Here is a 14,605-nt window from a genome sequence, read left to right as displayed (position 1 = left end):
ACTTGATGAAGATTAAGGATAATTCATAGATTTATTGTAACCTGGAATAGTCACTACAGCCTTACAGTAAAGATAACTTTGTTCTTTAAATGGATGTATGATATTTTTAAAAAGCACACTCTCAACTGCCTGTAGTTTGAAGCGAGGGCAAGGAAAGTAGATGTCATTGGGTGGGGTGGGTGGTGCCATTGAACTCTTAATATGGCTGAATGTTAAGCAAAGCAAGAGGGTAAGACAACCTGACTTGGTATTGAAGTCATAGTGCCAGCACTGCCCAATGGTTAACTTTACTTGTAGAGTCTTGGAAGGGACCTGACTGTGGGGGGATATCTTGGAGGAGGGGAATGTCATGAAGAGTTTCAGCTGTTCATAATTTACCGGTACTACTACACCACGGATTCTTCCTATCCCAAGATCCCAATATACCTCCAGGATCCTTCCATACTTCTGTAATTTTCCTGAATCTTTACTATTTTTTAAAAAAATACAAATAAATATAGTTTATCAAATCACATGGTGCATTCTCCTATGGAACCGATGATGGACATTTAATATTTATGTGATGGTTTGGAAACTGAGGTTTCTAATAAAGAGCTACTCCGATTCCTGCTCACAACAGCCAGGCTCACAGTGGCCAAACACTGGAAGTCTGCTGCAGGAAATTTGCAAAACTATTGGGACCTCCAGTTCTGGACCATTGCATTAATGGGAAAGTTAACAAAACATACATCCAGAAATGAAGGACAACTTTTCTATAGTTTGGCATCCATTTATCGCATATGCTCAAGCAAAGGAATATGATTGGCAGCCGCCCTCTTCCCATGGATTCCTTTGGGAAAAACATTCTTGGATATTATGTTCAGGAAGGCCGATTGTCTGGAACCATAATGCTGTTTTGGGAATGCTCACTCCTCACATCCTTCCTTCCTTTGCTCTTTTCTGTTGTCATTATGGGTTTTTTTGTGTATTGGAAAATGAAAATTAAGAACAATTGCCTCCCTGTTATGTACTGAAGTTCTCACCCTGGGCCAGCAGGGGGATACTGTAGATAGTTTTCACTCAGGTCCACATATGCAATAAGGGATTGAAAGTTACTGATTGGATAGTTGCAAAAAATGGTTACTGTTGCGTTCTAGTGGAGCTCTATATAAGCAGGCTGGCTGAACCCTTCAGTTCAGTTCTGTTCTGGCCTGTGAATAAAAAAGAGCTGTTTGAAGAATCGCTGTGTCGTATGATATGTTCACCTACAACTTAACACTCCCCCCCCCCAAAAGCTGCATGGTACATTCTAGTAACTTTTCCCAGGTCCCTCCAATGCCTCCTCACGGTTCTGCCAACCCGTGGACCATGGGAGTAACCAAGGGAAGGCAGTGGGGGAGGGGGGCAGCTGCCCTCTTCCCAACAAGAAAAACAAATACTTAACTAACTGAGGTTTTGATTTCCCATCATGAAGCCTGGCTACGCACTGAGCTGAAACCGTTCAGAGACGCGAGGCGCGTCGAGGTTCCGAAGGCGCTTCTGGAGCAGGCCGTGCAGCAGTCGCAGAAGCCAGGGAACTGGTTGCTCTTTAACTTCAACGAGGGACTTTGCTCTTTAACTTTAAACTGGGCGGGAAAAGCTCCCGGAGGCGTTAGCGCGCCAGAGAGGAGGAGAGCGAGCGGGCTATAAACGTCTGAGAGAAGAGAGGCGTCAGGTCCCGTCGCCAAGCCGGTCGCGCTCTCCGTGGGAGACCTGCCGTCGTGGATCATGGAGTCCAGTGTGGTGAGGAAAGCGGCGTCGGGCGGGTGGAGTGGGGCGCCAAGGGGACCCTCTCCCCCCCAGCCCAGCGAAGGCAGCCCGGGGACGCTAGTGCCCTTTGTACGCCCAGGTGCCTGAAAAGGCCATTCGCCTCAGCTGCCTTTGTTTACCTTCCTCCCCAATGAATCGTTGCCACTGGCATTCGGGATATGGATGCTTGCCGAGTTTAGGGCTGCCGCGCGGTAATGAGGAGTGAAAACGAATAACTGAAAATAAACTGCTTCAGACGAGTTGCTTCCTCAACAGCTTTTCCTTTCTCAAACGCGTTGTTCTTATCATTTCCTTATTTCTTTGAGAGTCTAATTAGGGTTGCCAACTTACAGGGGGCGGGGGTTGGCCAGACCTGCTCTTGTGCCTTTTAGCTGCCTATTTGTGTGCAGAAATGCACAGCTGAAGCCTTTTTGCAAGCCTGCAGAGAAGCATGAAGGGCAGCAGTCCTATGCCTGTGTGTATGGAGGGGCTGACTGAAAAGCTGGCAACCTCATCCATGCAAGTTGGTGGTTCCCAATTAGCTAAGTATCCCGTTTCTCAAAAACAAACAAATAAACCAAACCAAAACCACAAGCTATGGACTTTCTCACTTTTGAGAATTTTGAAACCTCTATGGTAGGTTTTGTCATGTGCCATGTACCCTCTGGGTGGCTTATACAGGCTCTTTGGGGTTTGCGGACCACTGGGAAGCACTGATGTAAGTGACTGTGTGTATAAAAGTGAGAGCTGATGGCAGTGACAGATCTTGGGGTCCCAAATTTCAGCAGTGCCCCGTGTGATGCCAAAATTCAGCACTATCTTGCCCCATTCTAAATCATAGTTCTGGTACTACGCCCGCCCGAGGCTCTGTGTCCATTGTGGCTGAACCCTAAATCCATCTCTGATGATGATTGCCAAGTGCACAAGTGTCTTGACATGAAATGAGAGAGGTGGTTTTTGGATTAGACTGGTTCTTGTAGAACCGGTTCTGTGCACTTTGTTACTTTATCCCGAGCCTTGCACACAACATGCAGATAAACCAATCTTCCCTGCCTCCAATTGTCCTTGAGAAATTCAAGGCTCAAAGTTGCTTTACAATTTGACTCACAGTATTGCTTTGAGCAAGCGTCTGTTTCTCAGGGATATCTACTGCATGGAATTGGAAGGGCCTGTGACGTCATTACGGTGAAGCACATTGTTCGGGGCTGAAAACTGCTATGGAAATGTGATGCTAAACTGGCAAAACTGCAGCACATTCAGTGTTTTGTGGGGCAGTTAGCCTGCATGATGCCTGAGTCCCTTTTCTTATTCATGGGGTCCTGGTTCCATCAAGGGTTAAAATCTAATAGAGGATTCAAGTGCTGAAGTAAGTTTCTTGGTGAGTTAATGGCCCTAAGTACAGTGGCGTAGCGTGGGGAGTGCAGGGGGGCCAGCCGCACCGGGCGCAACATCTGGGGGGGGGGCTCTCGCACTCGCAGCTCTCTGCCCTTACCTGGCTCACTCACTCTCTCTCACTGCAGTGCTGGCTGTGCGAATCCGATCCGAGCCGCTGGGTCGCCGCCCACTGTGGAGGGGGTGGGTGCCAGGCATGCGGTGTGGAGAGAGAGCGAGGGACTATCTGGGGGAGGGACAGTGCAGCGGCCGCCCAGCGCAGCGCTGAGCGCGGGAGAGAACTACACCAGACCAGACCAGGCAGCAAGAAGAAGAAGCTGGCAGCGGCGGCAGGGGTTAGGGGGCGCAAATTACTTGCCCTGCCCCGGGTTAGGGGGCGCAAATTACTTGCCTTGCCCTGGGTGCTGACAACCCACGCTACGCCGCTGCCTAAGTAGGGTCACTGGTATAACAAAGAGATTGCTTTGTGCCAGATGTCAGATAGGTGGGCCCCCTTCCCTCACCTGGCTGGTTATTGGAAGGACAATGGCCAGTGTGTGTGTGAACTGGCAGGCAGAAGCCAGAGAGTGAGAGCCATGCTTGATTTCAGTTTGATTCCAAGATTGTGACTATGGGAGAAGCAAGACTTTATGGGGTGATAATACTGTGAGCCCTTCCATCTTAGGCACAGATTGTATATATGTGTAAATAAACCATATATCCTAAAGGCACCACAGTCTCTGCTGTCCCTCATTCTGAGGAAACCGAGCCCTGGGTAAGTGCCTGGAACCCCTGGCATCTTGCACTGCTCAGAGATTAGGGTGGCATTCAACAGTACTTACTTAGTGTGTGTGTTTTTTTCTCTTCCAGGATCTATCTTTCCTGATTGTTGGGATGGTGGTTGCAATATCTGTTGCATTGTTGGTTTTTAAACCAATGGCCTCTCGGAAGAAGAAAGGTCCAGTTACTTTACAAGATCCAAATATCAAGTATGCATTGTGTTTGAGAGAGAGAGAGGTAAATTATCTTCTCTTACATGGTTTGAATGCACTAAGTGGTCTTATACTGAATTAATCCATTGGTCCATCCACAACTGTATTGTCTATTGTGGCTGGCAGTAGCTGTCCAGGATGAGATCCTTTCAATTGCAGATGACAGAGACTAAACCAGGGGCTTCGTACATGCAAAAGTTGTGCTCTTTATTGTTAGAATCATAGAATTGTAGAGTTGTAAGGGATAACAAAGGTCATCAGGATGCAATGCAGGAATCTTTTGCCCAGTGTGGGGCTCGAACCCTTGACTCTGAGATTAAGAATCTCTTGCTATTATTGTTAGATTTATTTATACCTTGTGTTTCCCTGACAGAAATCAATGCAGCTTGCAGATAAAAAACAAGAATAACTAAAAACATAGAAAAAGCAATAATTAAAATACAATTAAACATTGATAGAATTAAAACTGTATACATATATAAAATCTGTTTTAAAAATATAATTACCCTAAAAGCAACATGGCACCAGCCCTTTAATTAAAAGAAGTCAATTCCTAAAAGCCTGTTGGAGCAGGAAAGTATTCAGCTGCCAGAAGGACAGCAAGTAAGGAGCTATTCCAGCTTCTCTAGGGAGGGAGTTCCTTTCTCAATCTGTGGGTCCCCAGATGTTGTTGAACTACAATTCCCATTAACCCTAGCCAGAGCTCAGGGATGATGGGAGTTGTAGTCCAACAACATCTGGGGACCCAGAGGTTGAGAACCACTGAAGGCCCTCTCCCGCGTACCCACCAAGCTTGCCTGTGAGGGTGGTTGGACTGAGAGAAAAGCCTCCACTGAAGATCTCAAAACCCAGGCAGGTTTGGATGAGGGAGTAAGGACCTAAGCTGTGTATTCTGTCACTGAACTAGAACCCCTCCTAGCTGTTTGCATTTCATAGGAAGAAACGAACTTTGACATATTTTCCCTGTGTTACGGCTGTATCTCTGTGCCAAATCACTGCACAATGCACAAAATGCCTCTGAAATAAAAATAGCCAATCTTTACTAATTTCAAGGTGCTGAGCACAAAAATGACATTAACATTAATTGATTGGCTCCTGTGTAGGAGATAGAAAGTGTCAGTACGCCTTTGAGCCGATGCCAACGACTAGGCTCAACAACTGGATCTGCCCCGACGGGGCTAGGCGACTGGAAAGCACTTCCAGAGACCTTCCACTCCTGGAAATCAGGTCTAAGTGCACTGGACCCACAACTGTGAGTTGTGAGCACCAAACTCAGCGGAGTATGAACAACACGGAAGAAAGCAGTGAAGCATATCTTCTTTTATTTCTAATAGCTACTGCAAACTAAATTAAAGAGGTACTGGCTTGCATGAGTGTTACAGTTCTCACTCAGCCATCTAATCACTACAGAGATAACACACAGATTCTCACAGGCAGGAGCGGAAGAAGCAAAGAGCAGTTTCCGCCCCCTCCTTTCTGAAAACATCAGGAGATTCTCACAATGGGAGGGGGTGAAAATATCCACACAAAGATGATCATGTCTAAATGACCTAGTCCACATTGAGTACACGATTTCATTTGGCAACGATGTATTTCAAACTCCACACATTATTACACAAGAACAACTGAGCAATCTTGTTTTGTGAGCTGTAGAGCTGTGCAAGGCCAAAGCGGATTTACTGGGATCAAGACTTCAGCAATGGAATCTTCTGAAGGAAATTGTCTGAGTGACTTCAAATCACGCTAGTCATGAAGATCACCTTATGTTCTGCTATAATGTAAATGGCTTGATGAATGTCCTTGGAATCATTCAGGGTGATGAGAAAAAAAGCTTGGGATGTGTTTTGTCTGGTGTCAGCTAGCTTCCATGGGAATGTCAGAGCAGAAAACTACAAGGAACTGGTCGAAGACGTGTCACTGTATTGCAGACCTGGCTCCAATATGTCCTTAAAGATCCACTTTCTCCATTCACACTTAAATTTCTTTCCCAACAACTGTGGTATGGCTAGTGATGAGTTTTCATCAGGAAATTGCAACGATGGAGAAACAATTCCAGGGGAAGTGGTCTGCTGCCATGTTTGCTGACTTCTGCTGGACGCTGCCCAGAGATGCTACTGAGCAGCTATGCAAGTGACAGGCTAAGCGGCATTGGATGTAGAAGCCGGCTTAACTGATGCATGTTGTCACGTGCACATTCTTCAATTGCCATGTTTTTCACTCTATAAGACGCACCCGACCATAAGACACACCTAGTTTTTAGAGGAGGAAAACAAGAAACAAGAAAGCAACGCAAAGCCTCCTGAGAGAAGAGGGAGGAGCACTCCCGCAGCACTCAAGAGGCTTTGCGTGGCTATCCCTGGAGAGCAAGAGGGATCGGTGCGCACCAATCCCTCTTGCTCTCCTGGCTTCAGCGAAAGCTGCGCAGCCTGCATTTGTTCCATAAGACGCACACACATTTCCCCTTACTTTTTAGGAGGGGAAAAGTGCGTCTTATAGAGCGAAAAATACCGTGTATAGTAAACCTTTGCACATCTCTATGAAACAGTAGTCATTTTTGTGTTTTCATTGTTGCATTTGTGTTCAGCACCTCAAGATCTATAAGAAATGGCTACTTTTATTTCAGAGACATGACTTACGTCAGAATTTGTTGTGCAATGTAATGAACCAAGTAACTTTCTTCAAGTGAAAGAAGAATGCCACATCCCTAAACAGCCATAGCATGGACAGAGTGGGGAAGCAATTACTGTGGCTGGACCAACAGGGTCAGATGGATTTGCCTAAATGCTTTTATGTCCTGCTCATAAGTGTCCCAGAAATATGTGATTGAGCTCTGTAGGAAGCAGAACACACCAGGTTGATCTAGCCTGGCCCCTCTTTTGTTCTTAAGCCAATCTTAAGTCGGTGCCAGATGATCAGCTGAAGTAAAACAGGGCAGAAGCTAAGGCAAAGTGGAAGGTATTGTTTGCCAAGGGTATAATTTTACTTGTAAGCTTTTTAAGGAGCTTGGCTGGGAAGCAAGATTGAAAAAACAAGTGAAGAGATGAAAGGACACAAAACAGTTCTGATTACATGCAAAATGTAGGTGCTTCCACACTAGATGACCGTAGAATGATAGAATTGTAGAATTGGAAGGTACACCAACGGTCATCTAGTCCAACCCCCTGCAATTCAGGAATAAAGAATCAAGTTCTTACAGATGTGGAATGGGCATTATGTGGCACCTGTAGTAGTGCCTATTCTGCTAATCAAAGCAAATCCATGAAGAGTATTATGTGACTTTAAAAATTGGAAGTTTTGGAATGTTTTGTTACATAGCATAGCCTTACAGTACCCACCTTTTTGTGTTTTTACAGGAGATCAGTCATGATACCAGGAGATTTCGGTTTGAACTTCCGTCATCAAAACATATATTGGGCTTGCCTGTAGGTAAGCATGGCTGCATATTATGATTTCTAAGACAGAGCCTTTTGGGTGACAGCACCCCATCTCTGGAAAATCACTCTGGAAACTCTTCAGAACTGATTCAACTCCAATGTCAGTGGAGGCAAATTAAGATTGTACAGACTTTTCTTGGCATAACAGCTTAAAAATAATGATGTTTGCAATCATAATGTGAGATTGTGTTGGTTTCCAATTCCTCATCTTTCTGAAATTGATTTCCACGTGTTTTCAAGCTTATGTTCACAACTATGAAGATTCTCTCTCTTTCTTTCTTTCTTTCTTTCTTTCTTTCTTTCTTTCTTTCTTTCTTTCTTTCTTTCTCTCTCTCTCTCTCTCTCTCTCTCTCTCTCTCTCTCTCTCTCTCTTTCTCTCTCTCTTTTAAAAATATAAATTATGAGCAGCCCAACAGTTTAGCTAGTTTGTTAATGCTATTATGAACTTTGGAATGAAAAGTTAACAGTTTCTCCCACCTAGGCCAACATGTATATCTCTCTGCCAAAGTGGACGGTAACCTTGTGATCCGGGCCTACACTCCAGTTTCTAGTGATGAAGTGAGAGGCTATGTTGATTTAATCATAAAGGTATATTTAAATTTATTTAATGCTGTTAGCTTGATCCGCTTGGATTTTGGTTCTATTTCTCATAAACATGGGTCTAAATTTACAATTTGCAACCAGAAATTGGATAATTTTTAAATTTATATCTGAAGAACCACGCTAGGTTATTATTAACATTTTTAAAAAGTGTATGGGCTCATTCTGGAATCAGAGAATGGTGTGGAAATGATGGGAAATACGCTTTGCCTCAGCTTCCTTTATTATACATGTTAACAGAGGCTTGTCTGTTAACACACATCTGTGTGTACAATGACCTTAAAGTGCTCTTGTGGGTGTTTTGAAGATTGGTACTACTGTGGGTACTGCATATGTCTGCAGGTTCTGCTGGATTTAGTGGGTTATAGGGGTGGGGGGATGTAATGATGTATATCTTGAATGCCAGCCACTGAACTTTGTACTGATCTATTCCCCCCCCCCCCCGATCAAATGTATAGTTGCATGTTAAATGTGCTGCTTTATGCAGGAAATAAGCTTAATGTTTTTACTTGGGGAAGGAAGAAGCTTTCAAAATCCTGGTTGCATCTTGACAGTAGGAAGATGAAGTACAGAAACAGCTGGTTCTTTCTTCAGTGATACATTGGAATAAATGTAACTGAAGCAACTTTATTATTTTTTCTTGAGTACTGGAAATATTAAAGGACCAGTGTGTGCGCAAGTGACTTTCCCCCCCTGTGGCTGGATCATTCACTGCTTCAGTAACTGCAGTAGGATGGAAAAACTTGAGTTGGCTAAATTAATGACTTCTTTTCAAGCCATCCTTGTATGTCACTCTGTTGTGGGGTTTTGTCTTCTCTTGTGTATAGTAGCAACATTTAATCTAACCCAGGATTCTGGCAAGGCTTGAAAAGAATCATTGCGCACAGGGAAGTATTAATACAGGCACTTCCATCATTTATCCACTTGCTCCTCTGCCTGATGCACACAAATGCGGCACGTGAAAGTTATCCAGGCATGGAATAAAGAGGTTGAAAAAACTTAAATCTGATAAATATGTCCATTTCAGGCTTTTGTATAAAACAGGGCAGGGCCAGTGTTATGCCAGCCATACTAAAGATAGGATGTTTCTGCTTTGATACAAAGATTAGTGACTTGTGAGCATATTGTGTGATGCTCTGTAACACTTTGTAATGAAAAAGGCGAATCTTTTGCTGTTCTGGGGGAAGGATGTCATAGAAAGGGTGGGAAACCTGTGGTTGTCCAGATGCTGGATAATAATAATAACAATAATATTTTATTTATATCCTGTCTTCCCCAGCCGAAGCTGGGCTCCGAGCAGCTAACAACAATAAAAGTGACACAGCATTCTAAAAGCAGTTCATTGATTTCATAACTCTCATCATTCCTGACCATTGGCCATGATGGGAGTTGGAGTCCAGCAACATCTGAACGACTACAGGTCCCCCCTCTTGCCTACTTCTAGGATGACTTCTTACCAAAAGCTTATCCAGAGACCAAATAAGACTTAGTACTTTAGACCTGAGTTCTTAAAGCTTATCTGGTAGGGTAAATAGAAGTGCAGTGGTTGTTTTTGTTACAAACTCTGGGAAACCTGGGATTTTCTGGGTTCTATTTCATGTTTTGTGTGATAACAGACAATTGTGACACTTGGTTTTAGCTCAAAGGGCAGAGTGAAAAATGTTGTTATTTACTCCTTTCCATTGCACCTCACTGTTGCCTTAAAGTAAAATGGCTAAATTCTTTCTACCACTGTTGTGTGTTTCCCCACTTCCTCTTCAAACAGGTTTACTACAAAAACATTCACCCCAAGTTTCCAGAAGGTGGGAAGATGTCTCAGCATTTAGACAGCATGAAGATTGGTGATACCATTGACTTCAGAGGACCTAATGGACTTCTGGTATACAAGGGGTCAGGTACAATAAGGTCACAGAATCCAGATGCTTTAAAATAGCTGCTAGATTATGTGATGAAGAAGATATTTGGGGCAGTATTTCACCTGTTGTCCGAACACTGTAACATTAGTATGCCGAAGAGGGTAATCAACAGGAATTTGTGACAACTGAACAGTGATGGTGCTCTTGAGAGACAGATGGGCAGAAGTCACTGAGAGATAAGAGTTACAGCATCTCAGCTGAAGCAGGGGGGCTTCAAGATGATGTGTATCTAAATCATTTAAGCTATCATGTGCTGCAGTAGAATTGGAGCAGTCATTTCATCAGACTCCGTGGAAGGGAGACAGAGTGGACTGCAGGGCCTCTCCATCAGTTCTGCTGAGATATCACAAATATTTGGACTTATGGAAATCTTTCAATTCCAGGCTGTCATTACAAGAACTCTACAATTGAAAAACAGTGCCCCGAGTTTGCCTTTTTCTTTCTTCCTACCAATATTTTTCTCTCTCTCTTGTGGCACTCACCTCAGGCTTATAAACTAAAAGACATGGCGTGCGCGCGCGCGCGCACACACACATACACACACAAAATTGGTAGGGAGAAAGAAAGAGGCAAACTCAAAATATAAAAAGGATCACACTGCCCAGAGCAACTTCTAAACATATCACTTATATTTGTAAGCTGCTCTGGGCACCTCTTTTTCTTTTTTAAAAAATGCTTTAAATAATAATGCTTTAAATAATAATGCATTTTAATTTTTTTGCTGAGATAATTGCTAACTCCAGTCCTTTTTAAAATACATGTGCATCAATACCTTCTCTTACAGTGCAGTCCTATGCATGTTTACTTGAAAGTAAGTCCCACTGTGTGCAGTGGGATGTACTCTCAAGTAACTATGCACAGAATTACAGCCTTAGTTACATAGTTTTCTATTCCATGTTAGCTGCTGTAAATGAAGCAACGTACTCCAACCTATACATACTGGCTTCTACTGGCTAAACTATATTGCCTCACTGTTAATATGATGAGTGACTGGCTCTGTAGCTCAATCCTGTTTTCTCTTGGAGGTAAAGCCTACTGTTTCAGTAGGTTTACATAGGATTGCAGATTTAAAGAGCAGTATTGCATGGCACAGTGATTAAATGCTGCTGAAATGGTCATAGGTTCACTCTTTGGTTTGCCTTGACAGCTGTAATCTCATTTTCACACAGGTAAATTTTCTATCAAGCCAGATAAGAAGTCTGAAGCAAGGATAAAGTTTGCAAAACATGTTGGAATGATAGCTGGAGGAACAGGTATGATATGCCTTGGTGAGGGGACAGATAGGGCTGAGCACATGGCAAGAACTAAGGTTACTGCATATATTTTATGTGATCATTAAACTTTGGGTGGGGCTAGCTTGAGGCTTTCCCTTATTCATTGTGGGCACTTCCGAAGTCCTTCATGTCAGAGGACTCAGCTCAATATTCAGTTGCATCAGCCACTGTTTCCTTTCACCTGCTGGAGAAGTCTCCTTTTGCCCCATGGCAGAAGGGTGGAAGGTAGCATTGCAGGAAGAGCTGGGTGGGAGAAGCTGTGGGTGCATTCTTGTGGGGCAATTGTGGGGCCGCTAAGAGGCAGGAGTGCTTTCTGTGTTGCACCCTAGTAACGCTCTGGCCAACATCAGTTTGAGAACTGAGTGATCTATAACTGTCTGGTTCAGTGAAAACATCCTGAGCACAAGAGCTTAGGGTCATGCAATAATTCTGGAATAGTTACCATCTTGGAGCAGGTAGTATTGATCCCACCGGGTGGCTGTGGAAACCCAGCCAGATGGGCATGGTAGAAATAACTAAATAAATAAGTAGTAGTAGTAGTAGTAATAATAATGATGATGATGTTGATGTCATCCTTAGGAATGTACTTACCAATCTCAGAGATTTAGTCTGGAGTGTGAATTCAGCTACACTGAATATAGTAAATGCAGGCTAATCATCAAGCACTACTGCCAAGCAGTCCATTTCCCCTTGTCCTATTTTACAGCTAGTCAAACAAAATCTGGGACGGAGTAATCTAAAATCTTACAAAAATCCAATTAGGATAAGGCAGCACTGGGTCTCTGATTGTGGGAATGGAAAATAAACACCTAGTTGTTGCTTTTGGCTTTGATTTTTATAGGAATTACTCCAATGCTTCAACTAATTCGTCACATTACAAACGACCCCAAAGATAACACCAAGTGTTACCTTCTTTTTGCTAACCAGGTGAGTAGACTTCTCTAGTTTATTCATTTTTCTCTGTGGTTCTCACAAAGGATTTTGAGCAGTGGAACTGAAACAGGGATTTGACAAGCAACAGTTTGAGTGTTAGGAGGCAGCCAGAGAAGGCAGCTTATATGCATTTTCCCAACCAGGATAAACCAGAAAGTTTGGCCAGAAAGTTAATGTTAATAACACTTACTCAGAAGTAAGGTCAGTTTGCTCTGCTTCACTGGAATTCTGTTCTAAGCAAAGGCCTCAATGCTAAACTTTTGAGGAGCTGATTGATTTTACCTAATAAGGTAAAAATAAGAGGGGGCAGTGAAGTTAGAAACAATGGTGCATAAAGGTGATTGAGAGAGGTGTGTGTATGCATGAATCTCCCAATTATTGTACTTCGTGGATGTTTCACTGACCTTCTACCGATAGACAGAAGAAGATATATTGTTGAGACCAGAGCTTGAAGATGTAGCAGCAAATCACTCGGATCAGTTTAAACTGTGGTACACTTTGGACAGACCACCTCAGGGTAAGTGACTCTGGCTTTACAGACTAATGAAGCTTCTACTTGTATGCAAATAATTTGAGTATGGCACACTTCTAGTGTAGGGATAAGTTTGCCTTGCTATGATGTTAGATAAATTCTAGTGAGCTTTTAAACTTTGTGAACCAGGATTTTTCTGTCTTCGATCATTTTTCCTGGTTGTCGTTGATGATGCACCCCAGGAACCCTTGCAAAGCAAAATGCTATTTCACTAGTAAGACAAAAACATCAGGTGTTAAGACTTTTCTTTGGGGGGTAACCACAGGAATCATGATGGTTAGGATTTTCTTTTGAGGGAGGTGAGAGGAGAAGAAGGAACAGCAGCTCTAAGGAACAACCAGCAACTTTTTTTCCTCTTGGATTAAGACCAGGAGCCTGCCCCATATAGATTGTTGCATTTTATACATGCTGTCCATGCTGTTTGTAAGATTCAGTAAGAGCTTTACTAGGTTCTAGTTACGTCTTTGGAATGTGCATCAAACTGTTAGCTGGAGATCTGATGGCCACCTGTCAGGAGTCACTAACGTGTTGCTGAGCTCCAGTTTCCCATCAGCCTCCACCCAGCATGGTGGGGAAGTCCAGAACTATCTGGTGGACCACTGGTTTCCTGCCATGCAGAATGGTCTCACTCATTCAATTCGGGGGCTTTATGGAACTGAATCGGGAAGCTCTTCTAGATAAGAGAGCTAAATGTGTTTGGATCATGATCAAACCCTGTCTGGATATCACATAGTAGACATATCTGATGTATTCTTAAGGTGATATAATAGACAAGTAATTAATATGGAAGACTAGCCCTGAAGCTTTCTAACTATGTCCACCATTTTTTCATTTCAGGCTGGAAGTATAGTGCTGGTTTTATTACGGATAGCATGATAAAAGAACATATGCCTCCCCCTGCCAGTGAGACTCTGATTCTGATGTGTGGACCCCCACCTATGATTCAGTTTGCTTGTCTGCCTAATCTTGAAAAGCTAGGGTATACCAAAGAAAACACTTTTGCTTATTAAACCGGAAGTTGTACCATCCCTTTTATAGTACGTTGTTGGTACATATAAATTTTGTGTTAAAGCAAGTAGTAAAATTGATGACTGATGGGAGTGCTATTTCCCAGACATAGCTGGGATGTGGCCATTGGAAATCCCCAAAATGTCTGGGATAATCTGGATGTATGGCAGCCGGTGTTTATATCAACACTGCTTCTCATACTAAGGGTGCTAGGTTATGCCTTCCTCTGCATTGAGATGCTGCTTAAACTGTTGCAACTATGTAATTACAACAGCTTCTTTTGTCCAAAAGTAGTTCTATAACCAGTAGAAGAATGCTGCATTTAAAAAGGCTATCGGGGAAGCTAACAGTTTTCCATTTAATAAACATCAAATTGTTTTGTAAAATTTGTTTGTGATGCAGTAATATAATTTACTTCACAATGACCATTCAAGTATGTTCATTATTCTGTCACTGTCTCTCTCCCCCCGCCCAGATTTTTCACATGCCATCAGCTTTAGTGAACCCCATCTCAGAAAACCAGGGGGAACACCAGTGCCTCCTGTAAGAACCATGCAAGAGTAGGCAGAAAGTGAAATCTACTGTTGAGACCATCCTATCTGTTGGGGCCATGCTGCCAATGGAGCATGAAAGTCAAAGCCCATTTTATAGGTTGGACAGCATGAAGAGCTTCACTGTTGGGCAGGTGCTCTTCCAAAGGAAGGAGGGTGGTGGATGTAAAAGTGGGGGGTGGGGGCAGGCAATCAGTCTCAGCAGGATTCAGTCTTTAATTTCAGAA

General features: G+C 43.2%; 1 protein-coding gene across 2 annotated transcripts; it reads left to right on the top strand.

Annotated features, from left to right (window-relative positions):
- The first annotated feature begins 1,545 nt into the window (after positions 1-1,545).
- LOC310688710 (NADH-cytochrome b5 reductase 2-like) lies at positions 1,546-14,213 on the top strand. Of its 2 annotated transcripts, XM_083465550.1 has the most exons (9): positions 1,548-1,761; positions 4,009-4,155; positions 7,484-7,556; positions 8,046-8,152; positions 9,930-10,059; positions 11,250-11,333; positions 12,196-12,281; positions 12,705-12,804; positions 13,657-14,213. In XM_083465550.1, the coding sequence occupies exons 1-9, from the start codon at positions 1,747-1,749 to the stop codon at positions 13,827-13,829; spliced, it is 915 nt and encodes a 304-aa protein (XP_083321676.1). In that variant the 5' UTR covers positions 1,548-1,746; the 3' UTR covers positions 13,830-14,213. The 2 variants fall into 2 exon arrangements, with proteins under 2 accessions (XP_083321677.1, XP_083321676.1); XM_083465551.1 differs by lacking the exon at positions 4,009-4,155 and having other exon boundaries at positions 1,546-1,761.
- Positions 14,214-14,605: the final 392 nt, after the last annotated feature.

Source organism: Podarcis liolepis (assembly GCF_965112155.1).
Source record: "Podarcis liolepis genome assembly, chromosome: 1".
Classification (NCBI taxonomy): Eukaryota; Metazoa; Chordata; class Lepidosauria; order Squamata; family Lacertidae; genus Podarcis; species Podarcis liolepis.
This window is presented reverse-complemented; position numbering and strand designations above follow the sequence as displayed.

Excerpts from the sequence above, each read along its gene's own strand:
- LOC310688710 (XM_083465550.1), top strand. Across the intron at positions 4,156-7,483 it reads TGTGTTTGAGAGAGAGAGAG|GAGATCAGTCATGATACCAG; the intron begins GTAAATTATCTT and ends GTGTTTTTACAG. Across the intron at positions 12,282-12,704 it reads ACCTTCTTTTTGCTAACCAG|ACAGAAGAAGATATATTGTT; the intron begins GTGAGTAGACTT and ends TTCTACCGATAG.